This window comes from Suncus etruscus, chromosome 11 (genome assembly GCF_024139225.1).
Source record: "Suncus etruscus isolate mSunEtr1 chromosome 11, mSunEtr1.pri.cur, whole genome shotgun sequence".
Lineage (NCBI taxonomy): Eukaryota > Metazoa > Chordata > Mammalia > Eulipotyphla > Soricidae > Suncus > Suncus etruscus.
The window spans coordinates 57,169,245-57,194,418 of NC_064858.1; the positions used below are offsets into that span (position 1 = coordinate 57,169,245).

Genomic DNA, 25,174 nt, shown 5'->3' on the forward strand with positions numbered 1-25,174 from the left:
AACAAACAAACAAACCAAAAACACGCCATGGTCTTGAAATAAGAAACATGGCATAGCACATAACGAGGGAAAAGAAAAGAATAGAAAAAAATAAGTATAATTGGGGACGACGATTTCAATAATCACACCCAAACAGAAATCGACCAAAATAGATAGGTAAATAAAAATAATAATAACAATAATAAATGAAGGTAAAAGATATATGTATATATATATATATATATATATATATATATATATATATATATATATATACACACACACACACATATATATACATATATATAAAATACTAAGTTTTTGTGCTTTTTGTATTTTTGTTTTTTCCCCTCCTGCCCTGGCACAGTAAATATTGGGGTCATTCGAAAAGGAATTCACATGGCCTAAGAAATATGGGGTTTCTCCGTCCTTGGAGTATACTGTCATGGGATCAGCTCCAGACTTTGCTCAGGATCATTTATTCTCCTGGTGGTGTTTTTTGGCGTGTGGAAGACTTCTGTTCTGTCCAGGGTGATACACTCAGAGCTCTGTGTTTAGAGGTCTCAGTATCTGCACAGATCCTGAGGTAGGACTTATGGTGAGGTCAGTCTTTGTGGTTCTAGAGGTTCTGTTACCTCAGTGTCGTTTTAGTCCATCTTCTGTTGTTGGTGACCTTGGTCTTTGCACTGAACCTAGGATGGCACCTAGGTTAGCGTCTTTCTTTGTGCTTCCAGAAGGCCCATTCTGTTGCAGTTGTCTCTGTCAGACCTTTGGGACTGGGAGTCATGCTTATTGTGCAAGTCATAGTTCAAACCCTAAACTAGGGCTTTTTTATTGGTCCCAAGATGTATACTGTCTGGTCGTGGTTCTAGTAGCCAGTCATCTGTAAGTCACGATCTTGGCTTTTGGACCTACCAAAGGGTGCCGAGTCTTCTGGTTTTGTCTTGTCGTTAGCTGGTAAGGTAGGCTAATCTGCTCTAAGGTCAAGTTGTTCACATTTTCCTCTTTGTCAGGATATCATGTTAGAGCTGGTCCTTGTTGTTGACCCCACAGTATTAAGGCTGTTCCGGATGGAGTTTGTTTCCTGTAGCTGTTGTGAAGAGCTGTGCCGATTCTATGTCTGGGATCCAGGGTTCAAGGCTGCCACCCCCGCTTTTTTAAGGGTGTTGTTTGCTTGAATGATTTTCCTCCAGCCTTTTGATTTTGAGTCTATGTTTATTCTGACTATTAAGGTGTGTTTCTTGAAGGCAGCAGAAGGTTGGCTTCAGTTTTTTGATCCATTTCACCACTCTGTGCCTCTTTTTTTTTTTTTTTTTTTTTGGTTTTTGGGCCATACCCTGTGATGCTCAGGGGTTACTCCTGGCTATGCGCTCAGAAGTTGCTCCTGGCTTCTTGGGGGACTATATGGGACACCGGGGGATCGAACTGCGGTCCGTCCTAGGCTAGCGCAGGCAAGGCAGGCACCTTACCTCCAGCGCCACCGCCCGGCCCCCCACTCTGTGCCTCTTAACAGGTGCATTTAGTCCATTGACATTGAGAGAATTAATTGTCATGGGATTTATTGCCATCTTTGTGTAGAAGTTTGGTGTGTTTTTTGTTCTGTCTTGTCTTTAGAATAGATCTTTCAGTTTTTCTTTTAAGGCTGGTTTTGAGTCTGTAAAGTTTTTGAGCTGTTGTTTATCTGTGAAGCCATGTATACTTCCTTCAAACCTGAAAGTAAGTTTTGCTGGGTGCAGTATTCTTGGCGAAGCATTTATTTCATTGAATTTTGTCACTATATCCCACCACTGCCTTCTAACCTTGAGTGTTTCTGTTGACAAGTCTGCTGTAAATTTCAAGGATGCTCCCTGGAATGTAATTTCCCTTTTTGATCTTGCTGCTTGCAGTATTTTATCTCTATCTGTGGGATTCATCATTGTGACTAGTATGTGTCTTGGGGTGTTTCTCCTGGGATCTTTTTAAGCTAGTACTCTTCGGGCATGCAGGATTTGGTCACATGTTTTCTTTAGCTCAGGTAGTTTCTCTGTGATGATGTTCTTGACTGTTGATTCTTCCTGGAGATTTTCTTCTTGGGTCTCTGGGACTCTCATGATTCTAAAGTTGTTTCTGTTGAGCTTATCAAAGACTTCTATTTTCATCTGCTCATATTCTTTGAGTAATTTTTCCATTGTCTGATCATTTGATTTAAGGCTTTTTTCCAATCTCTTCTGCTGTGTTGTTATGCATCACATCTTCCAGTGCATTAATTCTATCCTCAGCTGCTTTTAACCTGTTGGAAAGCTCATCCATTATGTTCTTCAATTCGTCTACTGAGTTTTTCAGACCTGTTATTTGACCTGATATTTCAGTTTGGAGTTTTCTGATTTCTATCTTCATATTCTCTTGATTTTTATTAGTGTTCTGATCTATACTTTCTTTGAGTTCTGTGAGTATCCTCCATATTTCTTCTCTAAACTCCATTTCTGAAAGACTGCTTAGGTGGTTGGCCATTGTTAGGTCATCAGAGTTTCCATCTTCATTCTCTATGGCTTATGTTGGTCTGCGTAGTTTCCCCATTGTCACGCTTATGCTGTGGGTTTTTCTACGTGTTGTGGTGGTATTCATTGGCTAGGTGGAGTGCCCGGGCGCGATGCCCTCCCTCCCTGCCTCCCTGCCTCCCTATGACTCTGCCCTGGTGCGCCCAATCTTGACTTCTTCCTGCTCCCATTTTGGGGATGCATCTGTGACCGGGGTCCACCATGATGGAGCGAGGCCTGGAGCCCTTCTCGGTGAAGAGCGTCTTCCTCTTGACACCCTGAATGTCAGCCACAGACACGGTGCCTGGGATCGAGTCAGTCCAGTAGAGGAGCTGGTGGACCCAGTCCACGGCCAGCCCGTAGGGGGCCTGCACGTTCTCCCCAATGACAGTCTGGTGCAGGGAGGAGCTGGGGTCACCATTGACCAGCAGAGTCAGCTTTATTTGCAACTCCCGCCAGGAAAGACTCACCTCAGCTGAGGCAAGCCATTAGGGGATGAATGCCAGAGAAAATCAAAGGTCCCAGGTTGAAGCAAGCCGGGGGAAGCCCCAAAATGTCTGCCGAGCTTAAGGGGCCCAGCAGAGTCTGTCTTATCCACAACTCTGGCGAAGGCATCCTTCTTGATTTGACTAGAGTTTCTTCTTTTTTCTTGGTGGGTGGGGATCACATTCAGCTGTACTTGGGGATTACTCCTTTCTCCGCACTGGGAGATCACTCCTGGAGAGGCTCAGGGGACCATATAGAATGCCGGGGATCGAACAGGGATTGCTGCATTCAAGGCAGGTATCCTGTCCACTGTACTGTCTCTCTACCCCCAATTATAGATTTTTCTTAAACTATAGTGTTGCTTTGAGTTATTTGATTAATTGATTGCTTGACTCTTGGCAGGAGGTCGAAACCTACTTTTTCGAGGGTCTGCTGAAATGGAGGGAGCTGAATCTGACGGAGCACTTTGGTATTTTTTTTTATTTCTTATTTAACCCATCACTTGTACTTTTTGTGTTCAAAAGTGAACTAGTGGTGTGATTAAGAGTTCTGTTCTTTTCCTTTCTCACCCAGGGAAATTTTACAAAGAAGTTATTGACAAATGCCAGTCATTCAATCAGTTGGTTTATCATCAAAATGAGATTGTTCAAAGTTTGAAAACTCATCTACAAATCAAGAACAGTTTTGCTTATCAACCTCTTTTGGAGTAAGTAGAATGTTGAATGAAAGCTTGAAGGTTCTGTTGAATTAAAAAACAAAACAAAACAAAGCGTGTTTACAGGTACATTGTCCTGAAATCTGTCAGTAAAGGAGAAGCAAGAATTTATCTTTTTCAGAGTAGTGTTTTACTTTGAAGCAGAGCCTTAAGGATTTTTGGCTTTTATTTTATGCTCTTAGGGGATCCTGTATTTCTCTAACCCTATAGAAAGTAACTGGTCATGGGGCCGGAGAGATAGCATGGAGGTAAGGCGTTTGCCTTTCTTGCAGAAGAACGATAGTTTGAATCCCAGCATCCCATATGGTCCCTTCTGCCTGCCAGGGGCGATTTCTGAGCACAGGGCCAAGGGTAACCCCTGAGTACTGCTGGGTATGACCCAATAAAAACCAAAAAAAAAAAAGAAAGAAAGAAAGAACTGGTCATAACTTTCTTAAAACACCTTCTTACTATAACCAGAGTTCTTTGCTGAACTTTCAAAATATGAAAAGTTTATAAGGGTCCAAAGAGATAGTAATACAGTGTTAAGGCATTTCCCTTATATGCCTTATCATATATCTTATTCAACCCTTATTGAATTCCTTGCACCTCAAGGTCCTCTGCACATTGCCAGGTGAGAGCCCTGACCATAGAATCAGGAATAGGTCCTTAGTATTACTGGGTGTGGCCCAACCTCTCCCACATTTATTTTAAGTATATAAATAAGTATAAAATATTTGAGGAACCAGGAGACAAAGGACATAATTTGCAGATATGAAGCCTGTGTTCAATCCCTGGCATTGCTTATTTTCCTGAGTATGATAGGTATGTCTCCAAAACAGACCAACCAGAAATAGGGAGACCTTTGTCCTTTGAGACCAGGCTTGGAAGGTTGAATTATAGTAATCTCTTTTGATTTTTTAAATTTGTTGGCAGTCTTGGTTGGGACTCTGGAATCCTGCTTTTGTGATCAGTTACCTGTGCTTCTTTTTAACCCAGTTTGGTTGTGCAGTTGGCTCGAGATCTGCAGACAGATTTCTACCCCCACTTTCCGGATTTCTTCCTGACCATCACCTCTATCCTGGAGACTCAGGACACAGAGTTGCTAGAATGGGCATTCACATCACTGTCCTACCTCTACAAGTACCTGTGGAGACTGATGGTAAAGGACATGACCAGCATATACAGGTGACCCTATTCTCTCACAGGAGTGTTTTTCCTCTCTTTTAAGTATATTTATTTACTCTTCAAAGCAGTTTTGTCAGTATTCAAAGTAAGGTGATCACCACCACCCTCTGATTTCAGAACAGCTCCAGCCTCCCTGTTGGTGGTTGATGGTCCTGCTTCTTTCAGCATCAGCCATGAAAGCAAAAGCAGAGCCTGCATGTTAGTTCTTCCTGGTAGCCTCAGTGAGCATAGCTAGGTGCTCAAGGCCTTTAGTATGTGGCCCTCCCCAAAAATTATGTTTGGGGCCAAAACAATAGTACAGGGCTTGAGGCCCTTGCACGTGGCTGGCCCAGGTTGGATCCCAGCATCTCACATATGATCCCCTGAACCCTGCCAGGAGTGATCCCTGAGCACAGATCCATGAGTATGTCCTGATGAGTCCTGGTGAGGTCTCAAAATAAAACATGATTTTTTTAGTGATTTCAACTTCGTAATTTTTTCACTTTTTCTCAAGGATGGTGGTTTTCACTGAATCACCAGGGGAAAATTTTCTAACTCCCATCTTACGCTGAATTCCCAAACTTGCCTCACCTTTTGTCTTGCATACCTGCTAATGTGGCTAGCTGATAGTCTTTATTCTGGCTTCTGTCTAATACCAAACAACCCTCCAGCTCAGGCTCTAATTATCCCTCACAGTACATTGGTTCTCTAATGACAGCCAATAGTCCATATTACACTAATGCTTCTCAGCCTTCTCAGTACCACCTTGGACCACTGTTGGTCTGACGAAGTAAAAAGTTTGACAACTAATGAATTTATTCCACTTTGTCTTTTTGTTTCTCAACTGTTGAAAGCCCCCCACTAGAGCACTGTCAAAACTGGTTTGGATTCTGTCTTCTTGGCAATTATTCCCAAGTACCTTGACCAGAGTGAAAACTTTGCACTGTGAATCCTTTATCCTCTGGTATTTCTCACTATTGGAGTCAACATCAACATATCCAATTCAAACCAGCTTTTCGTCTCCATGTTGAGAAATTTGTATTTCTCTTGCATTGCATTTCACCCTGTTGATTGTTCAATTTCTTTCCTTTATTTTTTGTCAGTGTTTTTCAATATAATTTTTAAATTACGTTTTGATTTCCTGCTCCTTCCTCTTTGTTGTCGATGGTACAGTAATGGGGGCTGCAAACACACCAGCTTGGGGTACTCACTAGGCATCACACCTCAGGTTATGGTGTCTCCACATGTGTTTTTTGCTGCCTGTTAAGATTGGCATGGTTGGGGCCAGAGTGATGGTGCAAGCGGTAGGGTGTTTGTCTTACTGATCTAGGACAGACTGCGGTTCAATCCCCTGGTATCCTATATGGTTCCCCAAGCCAGAAGCGATTTCTGAGCACATAGCCAGAAATAACCCCTGAGCATCATGGGGTATGGCTCAAAAAACCAAAACAAAACAAACAAAAAAAAAGATTTGCTTGGTTTCCAGCTTTATTTGTAAAGTTTTTATTATTACTTGGGGAGTTGTAGGGCCATATTTGGGTGGGTCTTAGAGTCTACTCATAATTCTTGTTTGGGGCCATCTCCCTGACTAGTTTTCTAGGTTTCCACCATGATGTCACTATTACTCTTGAAAGCCAAGGCTGGGGACCCACAGGCAGTCTTGGACCTAGTTGTCTTTAAGTCTAAAGTGTCTTGATTGCAAATACTTAACACTCTCCTCCATACAGTAAGTATTTACTGAGCACAGTATGTCAGCCACTGAAGATTCAATTGATTAAAAAAAAAAATCTCCCTTTCTCTGACTATAATGTTCAACTGGGCCAAGTGGGAAGCATCATGGGAGATGTGGCATGGAGTACTGGGTGAGAGAACACTGTGTGTGTGTGTTGTCTGTATGTATGTGTGCAGGGTGTGTCTGTGGTTACTAGATGTCTGCAGAAAGACATACCTACCACCTAGGTGGTAGCAGTGAGGCAGCTTATCAAGGACCCAGGTAGGTCACTGTAAAGTCTTCGCTATCACTAAAGCACTTGAAACATCTCAGGTTTAGCCTTTATCCTTTCCCTCCACCCACAGCCTCTTTGGTGTCCCTATTATTCAAACTTGTACGTCTCAGTCAGCTTTCTAGTTAGATAGCAAACCTACTACTTTATTTTATTCTTTTATTTTATTTATTTATTTATTTTTATTATTTTGTCCCCCAATTCACAATACAGAGAGGCAAAGGGCCTCTGTTGAGGTGTATATGGGGTGCATTTACTTTTTTTTTAACTCTTTCTATACAGTCAGTGTAAACACAGCCTATGGTAAGAATTGGGAGGCCTTATATTTTTATATATATATATATATATATATATATATATATATATATATATATATATATAAAATCCTTCACCAGTGCAACATTCCCATGACCAATAATATCCCAAGTGTCCTTCTCCCCACCCCACACCGGCCTGTAATCTAGATAGGCTTTCTACTTCCCTCATTCAGTCACATTTTGTTATGATAGTTCTCAGTGTAATTATTTCTGTGACTGCACTAAATGATCCCTGTGGTGAGCTTCATGTCGGGAGCTGGACCCTCCAGTCCTCTGTTTTGTCTCTGAGAATCATTACATAAATGTTTTTCATTTTTCTCAAAACCCATACATGAGGGAGACCATTCTGTGTTTATCTCTCTCCCTCTGACTTATTTCACTCAGCATAATAGATTCCATATACATCCATGTATAGGAAAATTTCATGACTTCATCTCTTCTGATGGCTGCATAATATTCTATTGTGTATATGTACCATAGTTTCCTTAACCATTCATCTATTGAGGGGCATCTAGGTTGTTTCCAGAGTCTGGCTATTGTAAATAACACTGCTATGAATATAGCTGTGAGAAAGGGATTTTTGTATTGTATTTTTGTGTTCCACGGGTATATTCCTAGGAGTGATATAGCTGGATCGTATGGGAACTCAACTTCCAGCTTTTGGAGAAATCTTCATATCGCTTTCCACAAAGGTTGGAACAGATGGCATTCCCACCAGTAGTGAATAAGAGTTCTTTTCTCTCCACATCCCCACCAGCACTGCTTGTTCTCATTCTTCCTGATGTGTGCCAATCTCTCTGGTGTGAGATGGTATCTAATCTTTGTTTTGATTTGCATTACCCTGATGATTAGTGATGTGGAGCATTTTTTTCATGTGCCTTTTAGCCTTTTGTATTTCTTTTTTGTCAAAGTATCTGTTCATTTCTTCTCCCCATTTTTTGATGGGGTTAGATTTTTTTTCTTGTAAAGTTCTGTCAGTGCCTTGTATATTTTGGATATTAGCCCCTTATCTGATGGGTATTGGGTGAATAGTTTCTCCCACTCCGTAGCTGGCTCTTGTATCCTGGGCACTATTTCTTTTGAGGTGCAGAAGCTTCTCAGTTTAATATAGTCCCATTTATTTACTTCTGCTTTCACTTGTTTGGAGAGTATGGTTTCCTCTTTAAAGATACCTTTAGTCTCAATGTCATGGAGTGTTTGACCTACATGTTGTTCTATATATATGGTTTCAGGTCTGATATCTAAGTCTTTAATCCATTTGGATTTTACCTTTGTACATGATGTTAACTGGAGGTCTAGATTCACTTTTTTACAAGTGGCTAGCCATTTGTGCCGTCACCACTTATTGAAGAGGCCTTCCCTGAGGATTGTTACAAAAATGACTTTTATTTTTCTTAAAACCCATAGATGAGTGAGACTATTCTGCATCTGTCTCTCTCCCTCTGACTTATTTCACTCAGCATGATAGATTCCATGTACATCCATGTATAGGAAAATTTCATGACTTTATCTCTCCTGACGGCTGCATAATATTCCATTGTGTATATGTACCACAGTTTCTTTAGCCATTCGTCTGTTGAAGGGCATCTTGTTTGTTCCCAGAGCCTGGCTATTGTGAATAGTGCTGCAATAAATATAGGTGTGAGGAAGGGGTTTTTGTATTGTATTCTTGTGTTCTTAGGGTATATCCCTAGGAGTGGAATAGCTGGGTCGAATGGGAGTTCAATTTTCAGATTTTGAAGAAATCTCCATATTGCTTTCCATAGAGGCTGTACGAGATGGCATTCCCACCAGCAGTGGATAAGAGTTCCTTTCTCTCCACATCCCCACCAGCACTGCTTGTTCTCATTCTTTGTGATGTGCGCCAATCTCTATGGTGTGAGATGGTATCTCATCGTTGTTTTGATTTGCATCTCCCTGATGATTAGTGACGAGGAGCATTTTTTCATGTGCCTTTTGTCCATTTGTATTTTCTTTTTTTATCAAAGTGTCTTCATTTCTTCTCCCCACTTTTCTTATGGGATTAGATGTTTTTTTTTGTAAAGTTCTGTCAGTGCCCTGTATATTTTGGATATTAGCCCCTTATCTGTAGGGTGTTGGGTGAATAGTTTCTCCCACTCGGTGGGTGGCTCTTGTATCCTGGGTACTATTTCTTTTGAGGTGCAGAAGCTTCTCAGTTTAATGTATTCCCATCTGTTGATCTCTGCTTCCACTTGTTAGGAAAGTGCAGTTTCCTCCTTGAAGATGCCTTTAGTCTCAATGACATGGAGTGTTTTACTGACATGTTGTTCTATATACCTTATAGTATCTGGTCTGATATCAACGTCTTTAATCCATTTGGATTTTATCTTCGTACATGATGTTAACGGTGGGTCTATGTTCACTTTTTTGCAAGTGGCTAACCAGTTCTGCCAGCACCACTTGTTGAAGAGATTTTCCCTGCTCCGCTTAGGATTTCTTTTTTTTTTTTTTTTTTTGGTTTTTGGGCCACACCCAGCGGTGCTCAGGGGTTACTCCTGGCTGTCTGCTCAGAAATAGCTCCTGGCAGGCACGGGGGACCATATGGGACACCGGGATTCGAACCAACCACCTTTGGTCCTGGATGGGCTGCTTGCAAGGCAAATGCCGCTGTGCTATTTCTCCGGGCCCCTCCGCTTAGGATTTCTTGCTCCTTTGTCAAAAATTAGGTAATTGTATGTCTGGGGGACGTTCTCTGAGAACTCAAGCCTATTCCACTGATCTGAGGGTCTGTCTTTATTCCAATACCATGCTGTTTTGATAACTATTGCTTTGTAGTACAGTTTAAAGTTGGGGAAAGTAATGCCTCCCATTTTCCTTTTCCCTAGGAGTGTTTTAGCTATTCAAGGGTGTTTATTGTTCCAGATGAACTTCATAAGTGTTTGATCCACTTCTTTGAAAAATGTCATGGGTATTTTTAAGTGGATCGCATTAAATCTCTATAATGCTTTGGGGAGTATTGCCATTTTAATGATGTTAATCCTGCCAATCCATGAGCAGGGTATGTGTTTCCATTTCCATGTGTCCTCTCTTATTTCTTGGAGCAGGGCTTTATAGTTTTCTTTGTATAGGTCTTTCACGTCTTTGGTCAAGTTGACTCCAAGATATTTGAGTTTGTGTGGCACTATTGTGAATGGGATTGCCTTCCTGACTTTCATCTCTTCCCTATTATTATTGGTGTATAAAAAGGCCATTGATTTCTGTAGGTTGATTTTGTAGCCTGCCACCTTGCTATATGAATCTATTGTTTCTAGAAGCTTTTTGGTAGTCTTTAGGGTTTTCTAAGTAGAGTATCATGTGGTCTGCAAACAATGAGAGCTTGACTTCTTCCTTTTCTATCTGGATTCCCTTGATATCTTTTTCTTGCCTGATCGCTATAGCAAGAACTTCCAGTACTATGTTGAAGAGGACTGGTGAGAGCGGGCAGCCTTGTCTTGTACCAGAATTTAGAGGAAAGGCTTTTAGTTTTTCTCTATTGAGGATAATATTTGCAGTTGTCTTGTGGAAGATGGCTTCAACTAGATTGAGAAAGGTTCCTTTCATTCCCATCTTGCTGAGAGTTTTGATCAAGAATGGGTGTTGGACCGTATCAAATGCTTTCTCTTCATCTATTGATATGATCATGTGATTTTTATTTTTCTTGTTGTTGATGTTGTGTATGATGTTAATAGATTTACGGATGTTAAACCATCCTTGCATTCCTGGGATGAAACCTACTTGGTCGTAGTGTATGATCTTCTTGATGATGCATTGGATCCTATTTGCCAGGATTTTGTTGAAGATCATTGCATCAGCATTCATCAGGGATATTGGTCTGTAATTTTCTTTTTTGGCAGCATCTCTGTCTGGTTTTGGTATCAAGGTGATGTTGGCTTCATAAAAGTTGTTTGGGAGTGTTCCCGTTTTTTCAATTTCATGGAAGAGCTTGGCTAGGATTGGTAGTAGCTCCTCTTGAAAGATTTGAAAAAATTCATTAGGAAAACCATCTGGGCCTGGGCTTTTTTTTGGGTAGATGTTTGATTACAGTTTCAATTTCCTCAGTAGTGATGGGGGTGTTTAGATATGCTACATCCTCCTTACTTAAATGTGGAAGGTTATAAGTGTCCAAGAATTTTTTCCATTTCTTCTAGGTTCTCATGTTTAGTAGCATAAAGTTTCTCAAAGTAGTCTCTGATTACCCTTTGGATCTCTGCAATATCTGTCGTGATCTCCCCCTTTTCATTTCTAATGCGGGTTATCAGATTTCTCTCTCTCTCTTTCTTTGTGAGTTTTGCCAATGGTCTATCAATCTTGTTTATTTTTTCAAAGAACCAGCTTCTGCTTTCGTTGATCTTTCGGATTACTTTTTGGTTTTCCACTTCATTGAGTTGTGCTTTCAGCTTTGTTATTTCCTTCTGTCTCCCTATTTTTGGTTCCTTTTGTTGGTCATTTTCAAATTTTTTGAGCTGCGTCATTAAGCTATTCAGGTTTGCTCCTTCTTCCTTCCTGATGTGTGCTTGTAGAGCTATAAATTTTCCTCTCAGGACTGCTTTTGCTGTGTCCCATAGATTCTGGCAGTTTGTGTCTTCATTATCATTTGTTTCCAGGAAAGTTTTGATTTCCTTTTTGATTTCATCTCGGACCCACTGGTTGTTCAGTAGCAGGGTGCTTAATTTCCAATTGTTAAAGTTTTTCTTCTGTGTGGCTTTGTAGTTCACATCTAATTTCAGAGCCTTGTGGTCAGCAAAGGTAGCCTGCAAGATTTCTATCCTCTTGATTCTATGGAGGTATGTTTTATATGTCAGCATGTAGTCGATTCTGTAGAATGACCCATTTACATTGGAAAAGAATGTGTATCCAGGTTTTTGGGGATGGAGTGTGCTGTATATATCTACTAGTCCTCTTTCTTCCATAACTCTTTTCAGGGCTAGTATGTTTTTGTTAGGTTTCAGTCTGGTTGACCTATCAAGTGTTGATAGGGCCGTGTTGAAGTCTCCCACAATGATTGTGTTATTATTGATTTCTTCTTTCAGATTTGTCAGTATTTGTATTAGATAATTTGCTGGTCTCTCATTGGGTGCATATATGTTTAATAGTCTGATTTCTTCCTGTTGCACATATCCCTTGATTAGTACATAGTGTCCATCTTTGTCCCTTACCACTTTTCTGAGTATAAAGTTGGTGTCATCAGATATTAATATGGCCACCCCAGCTTTTTTGAGGGTGTTGTTTGCCTGGATGATTTTCCTCCAGACTTTGATTTTGAGTCTATGTTTGTTCTGACTATTCAGATGTGTTTCTTGTAGGCAGCAGAAAGTTGGATTCATCTTTTTGATCCATTTTGCCACTCTGTGTCTTTTAATTGGTGAATTTAGTTCATTGACACTGAGGGAGATGATTGTCATAGGATTTTATGTCATCTTTGTAGATAAGTTTGCTGTGTTTTTTATCTCTCTTTTCTTAGAGTAGACCTGTACGTTTTTCCTTTAAGGCTGGTTTATCATCTGTGAAGTTTCTGAGCTGTTGTTTATCCATGAAGCTGCGTATTCTTCCTTCAAACCTGAACATGTGTCGGGCTGGGTGCAGTATTCTTGGTGAGGCATTCATTTCATTCCGTCTTGTCACAATATCCCACCACTGTCTTTTGGCCTTGAGAGTTTCTTGTGACATGTCTGCTGTAAGTCTTAGGGATCCTCCTTTGAATGTAATTTCCCGTTTTGATCTTGTTGCTTTCAGTATTCTATCTCTATCTATGGGATTTGTCATTGTAAGGAGGATATGCCTTGGGGAGTTTTTCTTTGGGTCTCTTTTACATGGTACTCTTTGGGCATGCAGGATTTGATTGCATGTAGTCTTTAACTCTGGGAGTATCTCTTTGATGATGTCTTTGACAGTTGATTCTTCCTGGAGATCTCCTTCCTGGGCCTCTGGGACTCCAATGATTCTTATGTTGTTTCTGTGGAGTTTATCAAAGACTACTATTTTCATCTGTTCGCATGCCTTGAGTATTTTTTCCATTGCCTGTTTGTTTGTCTTAAGGTTCTTTTCCAATTTCTTCTGTTGTGTTGAGTTTTTCTGCATCACATCTTCCAGTACTCCGATTCTCTACACAGCTGCTGATACCCTGTTGGCGAGGCTATCCATAGAGGTTTTCAGTTGAGCAACCGTGTTTTTCAGATCTGTTATTTCAGTTTGGAGTTTTCTGATTTCTTTCTTTGTGTTCTCTTCAGATTGGTCTATGCTTTTTTTGAGTTCTCAATAGTGATGGGGGTGTTTAGATATGCTACATCCATCCTCCTTGTTCAACCATGGAAGATTATAAGAGTTCAAAAATGTATCCATTTCTTCCAGGTTTCGTGGCATAAAGTTTCTTGAAGTAATCTTTGATTACCCTTTGAATCTCTGCAATATCTGTAGTGATCCTCCCCTTTTCATTTCTAAATGGGTTATCAAGTTTCTTTCTCTCTCTTTGTGAGTTTTTCCAATGGTCTATTGATCTTTTTTGTTTTTTGTGTTTCTACTTCATTGATTTCTGCTCTAAGCTTTGTTATTTCTTTTTGTCTCCCTATTTTTATTTCCTTTTGTTGATCATTTTCTAATTTTGTGAGCTGTGTCATTAGACTATTCTTGTATGCTCCTTCTTCCTTATTTGTGCCTTCATTGTTATTTGTTTCCAGGAAAGTTTTAATTTCCTCTTTGATTTCATCACAGACACACTGGTTGTTCAGTAGCAGGCTATTTAGTTTCCAGTTGTTAAAGTTTTCTTCTGTGTGCCTTTGTAATTCACATCCAATTTCAGAGCTTTATGATCAGGAAAGATAGCCTGAAAAATTTCTGTCCTCTTAATTTTATGGAGATATGTTTTATGTACCAGCATGTTGTCTATCCTGGAGAATGAGTCATGTGCACTGGAGAAGGATTTAGGTTTCTGAAGATGAAGTGTCCTATATATATCTTCTAGGCCTCATTCTTCCATTTCTCTTCTCAGGTCTAATATATTTTTGTTGGGTTTCAGTCTGGGTGACCTTTCAAGTGTTGAAAGGGCCGTGTTGAGGTCTCCCACAATTATTGTGTTATTACTGATGTCTTTCAAATTTTTCAATAGTTGTAGGAGATATCTTGCTGGTCTCTCATTGGGTGCATATATATTTAATATTGCGAGTTCTTCCTGCTGTACATATCCCTTGATTAGTACATAGTGTCCATCTTTATCCCTTACAACTTTTCTGAGTCTAAAGTTTGCATTGTCAGATATTAATATTGCCACCCAGCTCTTTTAAGGGTGTTGTTTGCTTGGATGATTTTCCTCCAGCCTTTGATTTTGAGTCTGTGTTTGTTCTGACTATTCAGGTGTGTTTCTTGTAGGCAGCATATTTTATTCTTTTAAAGTCTTGCCGAGTTAATCTTCCCTAAAACACTCATTTCTCAATTTGCCAATATAATGCTCCCTGCTCTGAAGAAGGAATTGTTAGGTGTCAGGACTATGATGAAAATAAAAGGGAAATGTATTCCAGTATTGATTGTAGGATGGTGAGACATTTCTTTTAGATCATGAGATCACAAAGTTACATGTGTTGTTTTGGTTCCTTGGCTGTCTGACTGTAACCAGGCTATTTATAGTTTGTGCCTTCCACATTTACACTATCTGGTGAAAGCTTGTCCCACAAAGTGGCTATACCATTTCAATAAAGAAAAACATGAACAGTTTCATCAATGTTAGCCAGAGTACAAACTCCTCTGATTTCTGAGGGCTCCCTCCAAATTTGGACCGCTTTAATCTGTCACTATCTTTCTTCTTTTAGTCTGAGGTGTCTCCTTGACTTTGTTTTTTCTGCCGCCTCATCTTTGCTCTTGGTTTTCTCTGTAGTAAGAAGCACTCCGGGACCTACCTGAATTTGTCTTGTCCTTAAAGGGTTCACTCCAAGTTTCAGTTTTCCATTGAGACTTCCTTGTGAGACCTGATCCTAAGATTCTTCCTATTTGTGGCCTTCAATCTTCTATTCAACATGGCTAGGGAATCAGTGAAAGTTTGTACTATGTATTTCATACCTGCTGTGTAATTTTTGCATCCCTGGCACAATATTGGACATATGTAGTTGACATGAGTATATCAACAGATTGTGGCTAATCTCTCATGCACTCTTTTTTCATTTGCAGCATGTACAGTACACTCCTGGCTCATAAAAAGCTACATATAAGAAATTTTGCTGCTGAAAGCTTTATTTTTTTGATGAGAAAGGTCAGTTTGGTTTTACAAGTTTATTTCTCTTTAACGAACAGAAATTTTTATAAAGAAATTATTAAAGATTTGTGTAGTTTTAAAAAAATATATAAACCTCTGATTTCACTGTAAGGGATCTTTACTTACTGATCTGAAATAATTGGAGTCATTTTGTCATACAGGCACTTCATTTTGTTTTTATATTTCAAAATTATCCTTTCATGCAAGTCACTAAATGTGAACAGTGAGTTTAATAATTCTTTAAAAAGTAATTTTTTCAAAAGGAACGTGTAGCATGATGTTGTATCTTTTCAAAGTAAATTTTAGAGATTTTTTTGCTTATAAAACAAAATCTAGTATAAAATACATACTCTGCAGATAAAAGTATTTGATTAAATTCTGAAGATTGTTGCCACATGTAGGTTTTCTTGTACTAGTACTTTTATTTTCTACCAGTGAATGACTTTTTTATGACATTATAAATAAGAGCATACTATTATAGTAGTTTAAAATCATTATACATCGCTGTTACTGTTAAGATGTCCTGATTGTCCTGAAATGAGAATCTGTAAATAGTACATCATTTTTCTTCAGTTGTGTATGTTTATGTTTGCATACAAGTTCTTTTTGTTTTGTCTTTTAGGTTTCGGACAGAAACACGCTTTTTAATTTGATGTTTCTTGATCTTGATGAACATCCAGAAAAGATGGAAGGAGTTGGACAGTTGCTGTTTGAAATGTGCAAAGGAGTTAGAAATATGTTTCATTCCTGTACAGGGAAGGTCAGTAACCAGGAGGAACATTCCCAGTCCATGTGAAAGGAGTGGAAAGGGAAATAATTCCGGTTCTTACCAACATGAGGAAAGGAGCTAGTCTGGACTGAATAGAGAGCACTAAGTGAAGAGCAGAAGATGGATTCTGCCCAGAAGCAGCCAGTGCTCTAGAGACTGGTCTCTACTTCTGACCTCATTGTTGTCTTCAATTTGGGCTGTGGAGTCTTATCACAGAACGAGGGTTGAGATGGAGTAATTTTGGAGCAATCACCACTGTGAAAAAATTCTTTTGGGGACATACAGCCATCATAACTGCTACATAATCTCAATTAATCTTGATCAGGTTTGAAGACAGCTAACTAGACCCAGGAATAATCACAATGATTATAAGAGAGTTACAGTGTTAGATTTAGAGTGACAGTGTCCAATTAAATGATTCTTAAATTCTCACAGGCATTGAAGCTAATTTTTCAAAAGCTGGGACCAGTTACTGAAACAGAAACTCAACTGCCTTGGATTTTAGTTGGAGAAACACTCAAAAGTATGATCAAATCTGCAGCGTTGTATGTTTCCAAGGAAAATTTTGGTGTCATTTTTGAATGTTTGCAGGTAAGTTCTAATTTTTAAAGATTTGTATTAGGGATTCAAGAGTTCATTTTTAACTTAGTGGCTAACCCCTGGAGATCGTCTAAAATTATATTTTCACTGCAAGTTAGAATTTGCTTTTCCTGCATCCTCAGTATATTTTATCTTGGGGATGGTACCCCATTACTGGCACTACTCAGGACTTTCTCCTTGCTCTGCACTCAGAGATCACTTCTTGTGGAGCTCAGGGAACATATGATGTAGGTTAGCTATGTAAATGGCAAACACCCCACCCACTGTCCTGAGCCTGTTTTTATTTATATGATACCTATTTTTTCCTTTTAGTTGAATCTTACTTTTTTTAACACTACACCCAGTGATACTTAGGGGTTATTCATAGCTCTGTACTCAGAAATCACTCCTGATAGGCTCAGGGAATCCTGTGGGATGCCAAAATTCAAATCCAGGTGGAATGCAAATGTACTTACTGTACTATCTCTCTGACCTCTTTCATTGACCATATTACTGATTGCAAGTCATTTTCAGAAAACTAGCGTAAATTTCTGTTAGGTTTTTCCTTCCTGCAGAAGGGTGTAATATTAGTCCCCATGTCAGGATTCCTGTGAAGATCCTGCAAAAAAAATTTTTTTTTCTTCTCTAGCAAATCCTGGTGAAGAAACCAGAGCATACAGCACTGTGAGCTGTTATAATTACAGTAAAAAGCCAGGCAGTGCAGCTTTTTCTCTCAAAGCTCAAGAACATAAACATTTGCATTGCTTCACGCACAAAATTAACAGAGACACTTGATAGTATATAGTTATTTTCTCTGAAATATCTCTTTTGCAGGAATCACTCCTGGATCTACACACAAAAGTCACCAAAACCAACTGTGGTGACACGTCGGACCAGATTAGAAGGTTGCTAGAAATATATTTGATTCTTGTGAAACATGGAAATGGAGCGAAGATAACAAACCCTATTGAGGTTTGCAGGGTGAGTTCCTAGCCTCGTGCTTGGATCCCATTCCCCCATTCCTTGCTCAAGTCAGCCATGAAGTCAGCTTTGCTTTTTCTTTGATTTTACAGACATTGTCTCAAACGTTAAAAATTGCCAACCTCTCCACAACTTGCCACAAGACCCTTTTGGATGTTATTTCTTCTTTAATCCTAGGCGAGCAGGTTTCTTTGCCAGAGGCCCTCATCAAAGAAACCATAGAAAAGGTAATCCACTTGAACATCTATTAATTGAGTTGTTAAAAAGATGTTTGGTGTTGGCTAGAGCCTTTCAGAGGAGCAGACTGAAGTATTGCCAAGGTCCTGCTGTCAGAGAAGGTATAATCTTCTTAGGAGCAATGAAATGCCTGCTGTAAGGGAAATAAGCAAAACAGTGGGTGATAAAGCAAATCTGTTTAGTAAACATTCAATCACCATGTGTATGCAGCTTCCCACAGGTCCATTGTCCAGGGTGGTTCTGGTATGGACCTGTGGGTTTTAGCTATTGAGGAAGCAAGACTCAACAGTTGGGGTTGCCTAGGTTTGGGGAATAGATCTTTTTTTTAAAATGTCCTTCCTGGTCAACTAGCAGGTTAGTTGCTGGTTAGAAAGGTCCTGAAAATTCTAGAGAGGCAAGACATGTTCAGAAATGTTCACCGCCGAGACAAACCAGGACAGTGAGAGGGGCTGTGTATCTGTGTATCTACAAGGTTCTGCTTGGCTCTGGAAAATTCAGGTTGGATTCTGCCTGCAAGCAATGAAGACCTTGGATAAATTTAAAGTAGGGAAATAGTTTGACAAAATGAGCATTTTAATTGGTCTTTAAGGAGTGGATGGGTGAGAAAAAAGATGGAAACTAGAAAAGACTCTTGGTTTCTTTTCAGCTTTCCCTAAGTACAACAGGGAAAAAATGTAACAACAGCTGCTTGGCCTTTAGTAATTCTCTGTCATGGGGAAAGACTTAGCAGAACCCTTCACGAGGAATCCAGGCTTGGGGACTAAATACTGGTCAAGTGCCCATCTTCCCCTTACTTGCCGTGCCTGGGTGTATTCTGCTACACAGAGGCAAATTCTGGTGTCAGGTTCCTGTAATAAAGTAGAGGGCCTTGAAAGTTCAGGGATGTGTTTCGTGTGTGTGTGTGTGTGTGTGTGTGTGTGTGTGTGTGTGAATGGGGAAAGTAGTCTAGGTACTAAATTTATACTTTCTCCTGTGATTTACAGACTTTTGAGAACAGACTTGAAAGACGTTTAATTTTGGATTTTTCTGAAGTCATGTTCCCTATGAAGCAATTTGAACAGGTGAGCCAGCCAAATTTGATGGGTTTTGTCTGAGACCTACAGGAAGAGCTGTATAGAGTTCTGGTGCTGTCCTTTTCCCACTGCCTTGCTCCTTTGTCTGGTTCCTTAGTCTTCTTTGTTCTGCAGTCTAAGTGATTATGATATATATTTGGTCCTTTAATATTGTATATATGTATATATATTTTTTATGTTTAGCTTTTCCTACCCAACCTTCTTCTGTACATTGAGAATTGCTTCTTGACTGGGGATGCATCGGCTACCAACGAAGCACTGGCCCTTTTGGCCAAGCTCATTCTAAACAAAGCAGCACCTCCAACCACTGGCTCCATGACCTCTGAGAAGTATCCTCTAGTTTTCCCACAGCAGACAGTGGGGTAAGTTCTCGCATTTTGGTGTTGGTACAAGAAGCCATTATTTGCAAATATTTTGAACAATTTGAATATTTGAAATTGAAATTTGAAAATATTTTAAAAATAATGCATTGAAATTACTGGATAAAGTGAAGATTTTGTGAAATCACCAGCAGGATTTTCACAGAATACTATTCTGTGATCAAAAAAAGCAAAATGTAGTATGGTTCCCCATAGTCTGTTTCCATTTTGCTACATTAAAGCAATCACACTACAGCAATAGTAGGGCACTTGCCTTGCGTGCAGCTGGCCAAGGTTTGATTCCCCACTCTTCCCCATGGTTGTGGCCCCCAAATCAGAACACTCATACCTGCTCTGCCTCTCCCTACTCTATCCTCAATCACAAACGTATTGTTTAATTTCAAGAATATTCTGTAAGTAGAATTAAATACAGCATGCCTTTTGAGATAGAATATTTTTCCCTTTATATAATTTCTTTGAAACTCCTTTTACTGTTAATATCTGTATTCTGTTCCCTTTTTTTCTATTGTCCTACCTTCATTTTTTTTTTCTTGTGTCACCAGTTAGCTCCTAGGCACTGTCCATGCAAAGCACACACTCTCCCACTGAGCCCCAGTTCTTTCCCCAAGCCTCTTGCCATGTGCTTATTTCTGATAGAGTCTGAGTTTCTGTGTGACACTGAGCCAAACTCCAAATGAAAAAGTTCTTGTAGGAAGTCAGAATTGAGTTTCTGGGCACTGGGAGGGCAGCTGCTTTTATGTTTACTTCCTTGAGGGCAAATTCAAGTTACGGCTGAGGCCACAGGCCAGACCTTACGCGGTTCTACCTGCTGTCTTAAATCCCCTGTGGAATGCATCTGGATAAGAATAAACGCATGCAAGCATATCAGTGTAGGACTGTACTACTGCTTCTGTTACTTTCTTTGAGAATACAGCCTTCTGCTCCCCTCAATTCCTCCACACACTATGTATTTTGTGGGGTACCTTTGTCTGAATTTTCTCAGTGATGCTTCATTCCACTGTACTCCGCAAGTTTACTGTGCATCAAACCAGAAATAATAAATAGGAGAACTATGAAAGATCAGTTCATTCCTTTATTGACAAATTTTTAGTGTACCTGGGAATGTTCTGAGAATGGAAATTGAGCACTGTATAAGAGAAGTTCCCTTCTTTAGGAGAATGTACTTTTTATGACTGAAACTCAACTACAAACATGTTTGTAACTATGGTGCTTAAAGATTAAAAAAAAGAAAGAAAAGTTCCCTTCCTTGGAGGAGATGGCATTCTTAGTGGAATAAGTTTGTGAAGCAGTTAGACAAACAAGGCCATTTTTATGTTATACAAAGGAAAACAAACTGGTATCAAAAGTAACTGGGGAGGATGTGTTTCACTCAGGAAAGGTGTCCCCTACCCTTTTTTCACAGTGCTGGACTCTGGTCTGACAGAGAAGGTAAGCAAAGCACTGGGCATAGCAAAGAGTCACTGCAGCAAGGCTGGTATAAGATGAGCCCATTGCTTTTAAGAAGGAAGAAGGAATTTGGAGAGGTCAAGATGACAGAAAGGAGGAAAGTAGAATGAGAACAGATAGATGAGAGATAGGCAAGTGTATAGCACACAGGGCACAATGGAATGAGATGAGGAGTTTGAATTATATCGGAGAAAGGAGTATGCTTGTATGTGTAGTTACAGCATTAGAGTGATTTGGCAATCTATAAGTCAATTTTTTAAAGCCATCTTGGTAAAATATTTGTGAGTTACTGAGTTATGGTAAATAGAAGATTGTCAAGATAGATGTAGAAATTATAGTGAAGCCCAAGAGATAGCACAGTGGGTTGTTGCTTGTCTTGCACACGGCTGACCTGGATTCAACTCCCAGTTCGCACATGGTCTTTTGAGCCCCACCAGGAGTAATCTCTGAGTGTAGCTAATATAGAGGGTAGTGTCCATGCCTTGCACACAGACAACTTGAGTTCAATTCCCTGGTATCCTTCAGTACTGCCAGGAGTGATTTGTGAGTGCAGAGCCAGGAATAACCCGTAAGCATTGCTGGGCATGGCCCCAAACAAACAAAAATCATAGTGAAGTTAATTACCTAAAATTTCTCAATATTCAATATCCTGGTAAATGTGAAACAAGAGGATGCAAAATTTTGGGGTAAATGAGTAAAAAAGATAGGAATAAAACCCTTGTCTTCCACCTCTACTGAGTAATAAGCCAGTGAAAATGGACTGGATCAGAAGAGAAATAACACCTTTTACTTACAATTTGTCATGTTTCTTTTGATTAGATTCCTAGTTTTCAGATAGGCCTAAAGTACTGAGCATTAGCAAAATTTAACAGAGGCCGATAGGAATAGTGTCAAAGACCAGATTGTAAATCCTGTGAAAGAGTATGGCTAAGTAACTCCTCAGTTATCGGTTGAAGCCATGGAGAAAGTTTCTTCTGCAGCACCATCACTGAAGTGATGTTTGTTGAGTGAAGCCCAATACCTTTGCTGAGTTACTGTAGTGACACTTGTGAAGCAGTTCATTTCATGAGTAAGAGGAAAGAAAAGGGAATAGAAGAGAAAAAGGGGGAATGGAAGATGTCAGTTCCTTACACTAAATTAGCCTCAACCAGTTCTTAAAAATGTCTTAGCTGCTCCAAACTCCAAAATAATGCTTCAGACGAGAGGCATTCCTAATTTAAGACAATTAATTATAATAGAAAACAAATGGAATAAGAACCAACAGGATTTAGATAAGCACATCATAGAACTGTCTTGCATTTGTTTCAGGAGTTGTTTTTATTTCCAACTCTGCAGGCAAGCGCAGTTGTATTCTTTGTCTGATTTTAATTCCTGTCGCTGTTTTTTCTCAGGTCATGTACAAGACAGCTGAGGACTAAGTCCAAGAGAGGAAAAGAGCCCCAAATCGTGTTGGACCACCTTTTGTCAATGATTGAGTTGTTCCCAGATAAAGGTGCCTGCCTCTCTCACATTTGGGCAGCCCTTGTCATATTACCTCACATTAGGTAAGAAGACAAACTGGTGAGGAAAGAGAGAAGGACCAGGCCTGTTTTTCCCTGCTGTGGCTGGAAATATCCATTCACACTCTTCCCTTTTCCTTCCCCCACAGGCCCCTGGAGAAGGAAGAGGTGATTCCACTGGTCACCAGCTTCATGGAGTCTCTCTTTCTGAGTGTTGACAGAGGAGATTCAGGAAAAGGTCAGTCACAGTTAACATTTGTTCTCTCCTCTGAGCTCCTCTAGCACATCCAGAGCCACTATAAACATGCTGTGGAATGTCAGTGAATAGTACCTGCATTGTGTTCCAGTAGAATCCCCTACATGGTAAAAAAAGAAAAAAAAAAAGACAGGCTGGCAAGGTTGAGCTTCCTCCTCTTGATGTGGGGACCATGTCAGGGAGGCTGGAGCCTAAAATGTGGCAGAAGGTCAGATGGACAGACTGCCAGAGTCTTGTTCTGACAACTGTTCTGCCTCATGCTCCAGGTCTTTCCATTTGTTCACCCTGAGCCAAACTGTCTTAAAACCCCTCTGGCTACTTTTGCACAAATGTCCTTTTGTCCTTTGGTGAACTCTTATTTGCCTTTCAAAAATACAGCTCAGCCCATATACCTTTGGGAAGGCCCACATGGTTCTTCTAGGCAGGATTTGGCTTCCTGGCTCCAAACACTGTTTTTTATTGTGTGCTCGGCTGTCTCTCCACCTCAACCTGAGAACAGCAATTTAAAAATAGACCTTTTGTTTTCTTCTTAGGCCACTGTTATTTTCTAAGGGATGTGTCTAGTTGTCTCATTAATTTAAATTGTAATGTGTCTGGTTTCTATCAGATCCTTAGCAGACGTGTTAGAGACATATTTTAAATGTTCAGTAGCCACAAGTGGCAGATGACTGTTATCGTGGCTTGTGGTTCCATATTGTGTCAGTATGGGATACTTTAGCCACTGTTACCAACCTGTGCTGGACAGCACTATTTTTTTTTATTAATTTTTTAAATTATGAGAACAAAGATACAAAGAAAGAAGACAAGGTAGAGTTACAGTGGAAGGACAATCACCCATAAACAGAATTCTCAGTAGTCCCATTTCTGATATCTTAACTTTGAACTTTCAGCCAAAGAACATTAAGAAAAATAAAACAATTACTTTGTCCCTCAAGTCCCCAGATTGTAGTACATAATATTTCTTAGCAGCACACAAAGCAATATAAAGACATAAAATTTATGTAACTCCTTAAACATTGAAGGCAGGGGCCGGAGAGATAGCATGGAGGTAAGGTGTTTACCTTTCATGCAGAAGGTCATCGGTTCGAATCCCGGCGTCCCATATGGTCCCCATGCCTGCCAGGAGCAATTTCTGAGCACGGAGCCAGGAAAAATCCCTGAGCACTGCCGGGTGTGACCAAAAAAAAAAAAAAAACAACAAAAAAAAACATTGAAGGCAAAGTACTTTTTTACATTTCCATGCACATGCATATTAGTTTAAGTTAACCTCAAAAGTTTAAGTGGGTTGTTTTTCTTACAAAGGAGCACAGTAAAAACGGTGTTAGAGTGGCAATTATTGTTTGCATAGGTCCACCAAAATATGACGGACATGGAAAGGAAAAGCCTTGGCCTAAATACAAGGAGACTCTACCCCTAAAGTTTCCTGGCATAAGACCAACTCTAGGCTCCAGGCAAACTAGTTCCAGGTCATTGTCTGTAGTGCCAATACACTTTTATTTTTCACACAGTCTCTGTTGTTGGTATCATGTTTCTGTATTAAAGATCCGGGAATCTGCATATCCTATGTTGCAGTCAGGATGGTGCAGAGTGTCCTCTCGTTTCACCTCACAATTAAAGGACAATGCAGAGAACCCTGTCCTGTAAGCAGGTCGTTGTTGTTGTCAAGTCTTCTTAGTGTTAAGGGAAGTCTCCTTTGAGCTGGTCAATGTCAGAGCCGTGGTAGGGTCTTCCCTGGTAGAGGATTGCTTCCAGGTGTTATAAAAAACCTTGGATGTTTTGTAGATAGCTTCCCTGGTTCAGGGGTGAATGGAGGATGCCCATTCTTCTGAGGCCTGTGCCAGGTCATTATATCAATGTTCAGGGTGTAAGGCCCCACTGCACTACGAGATTTGTGTGTTCCAATCTCTATTAGATAAGAACTTATTTGTATGTGTAGTATTTTCCCATTTTAATGTGCCTATGCAAGCAAGGAACAATGCCACATGGCGATATCGGCGCATATGGGGGCCATAAGAACAAGTCCAACAATCCCCATGATATGGTTCAATCATAAGCATTAAACTGAGGGACTCTTCCACCAAAATTCCTTATTGAACAGCTCACAAAGAGAAGACAAGATAAAAAGTGGGTAGAATCGTCATGGTAAAAGAATATTTAGAAAGAGTTATAGCTGTTAAAGAAAATACATATAAAATATTCAAAAGACATAGGGGTCCATTTTATGTCTTTTGAAATAGTTGGGGGTTGTTAAATCCAATCCACGACTTTGGTCTGTGATTAGAACTGTGTAGTACTGAAGTTAAAAAGCGTAAATGTGAGGTACTTATGGTTGGGGGTGGGAGAGTTAAGGAGTAATAATGAGCTCTGTAGGGGTGTGCGAAAGGGCAGAATCTGTTGGGGCAGGAGGTTGGTCTTGGTGCCTAACAAATTAAAGAACTGAGGGTAAAGGGGAAGATAACGAATCCGGATTGGGGGATGAGGGAGTAGAAGGAGCTCTGGTGTGGAGGAGGGGAAATACATCAGAGGGGTTATATACATTGTATAGATGAATTG

The 25,174-nt window shown here is 40.0% G+C and overlaps 1 protein-coding gene and 1 non-coding gene across 3 annotated transcripts in view; one reads left to right on the forward strand and one right to left on the reverse strand.

Annotated features, from left to right (window-relative positions):
* The window catches only part of UTP20 (UTP20 small subunit processome component), a 148,421-nt gene that overhangs the window by 15,515 nt on the left and 107,732 nt on the right, over positions 1–25,174 (forward strand). For both annotated transcript variants that reach the window (XM_049782797.1, XM_049782796.1), the window contains exons 3-14: positions 3,384–3,450; positions 3,555–3,687; positions 4,675–4,863; positions 15,317–15,398; positions 16,024–16,161; positions 16,606–16,761; positions 17,584–17,730; positions 17,823–17,957; positions 18,951–19,028; positions 19,224–19,402; positions 22,258–22,410; positions 22,515–22,603. In XM_049782797.1, the coding sequence (XP_049638754.1) occupies positions 3,384–3,450; positions 3,555–3,687; positions 4,675–4,863; positions 15,317–15,398; positions 16,024–16,161; positions 16,606–16,761; positions 17,584–17,730; positions 17,823–17,957; positions 18,951–19,028; positions 19,224–19,402; positions 22,258–22,410; positions 22,515–22,603 (1,546 nt within the window). The remainder of the gene's footprint in view (positions 1–3,383; positions 3,451–3,554; positions 3,688–4,674; positions 4,864–15,316; positions 15,399–16,023; positions 16,162–16,605; positions 16,762–17,583; positions 17,731–17,822; positions 17,958–18,950; positions 19,029–19,223; positions 19,403–22,257; positions 22,411–22,514; positions 22,604–25,174) is intronic.
* Positions 7,034–7,165, reverse strand: LOC126023238 (small nucleolar RNA SNORA51). The gene has a single exon (XR_007500436.1). It is a non-coding gene; the product is annotated as a small nucleolar RNA SNORA51 (small nucleolar RNA).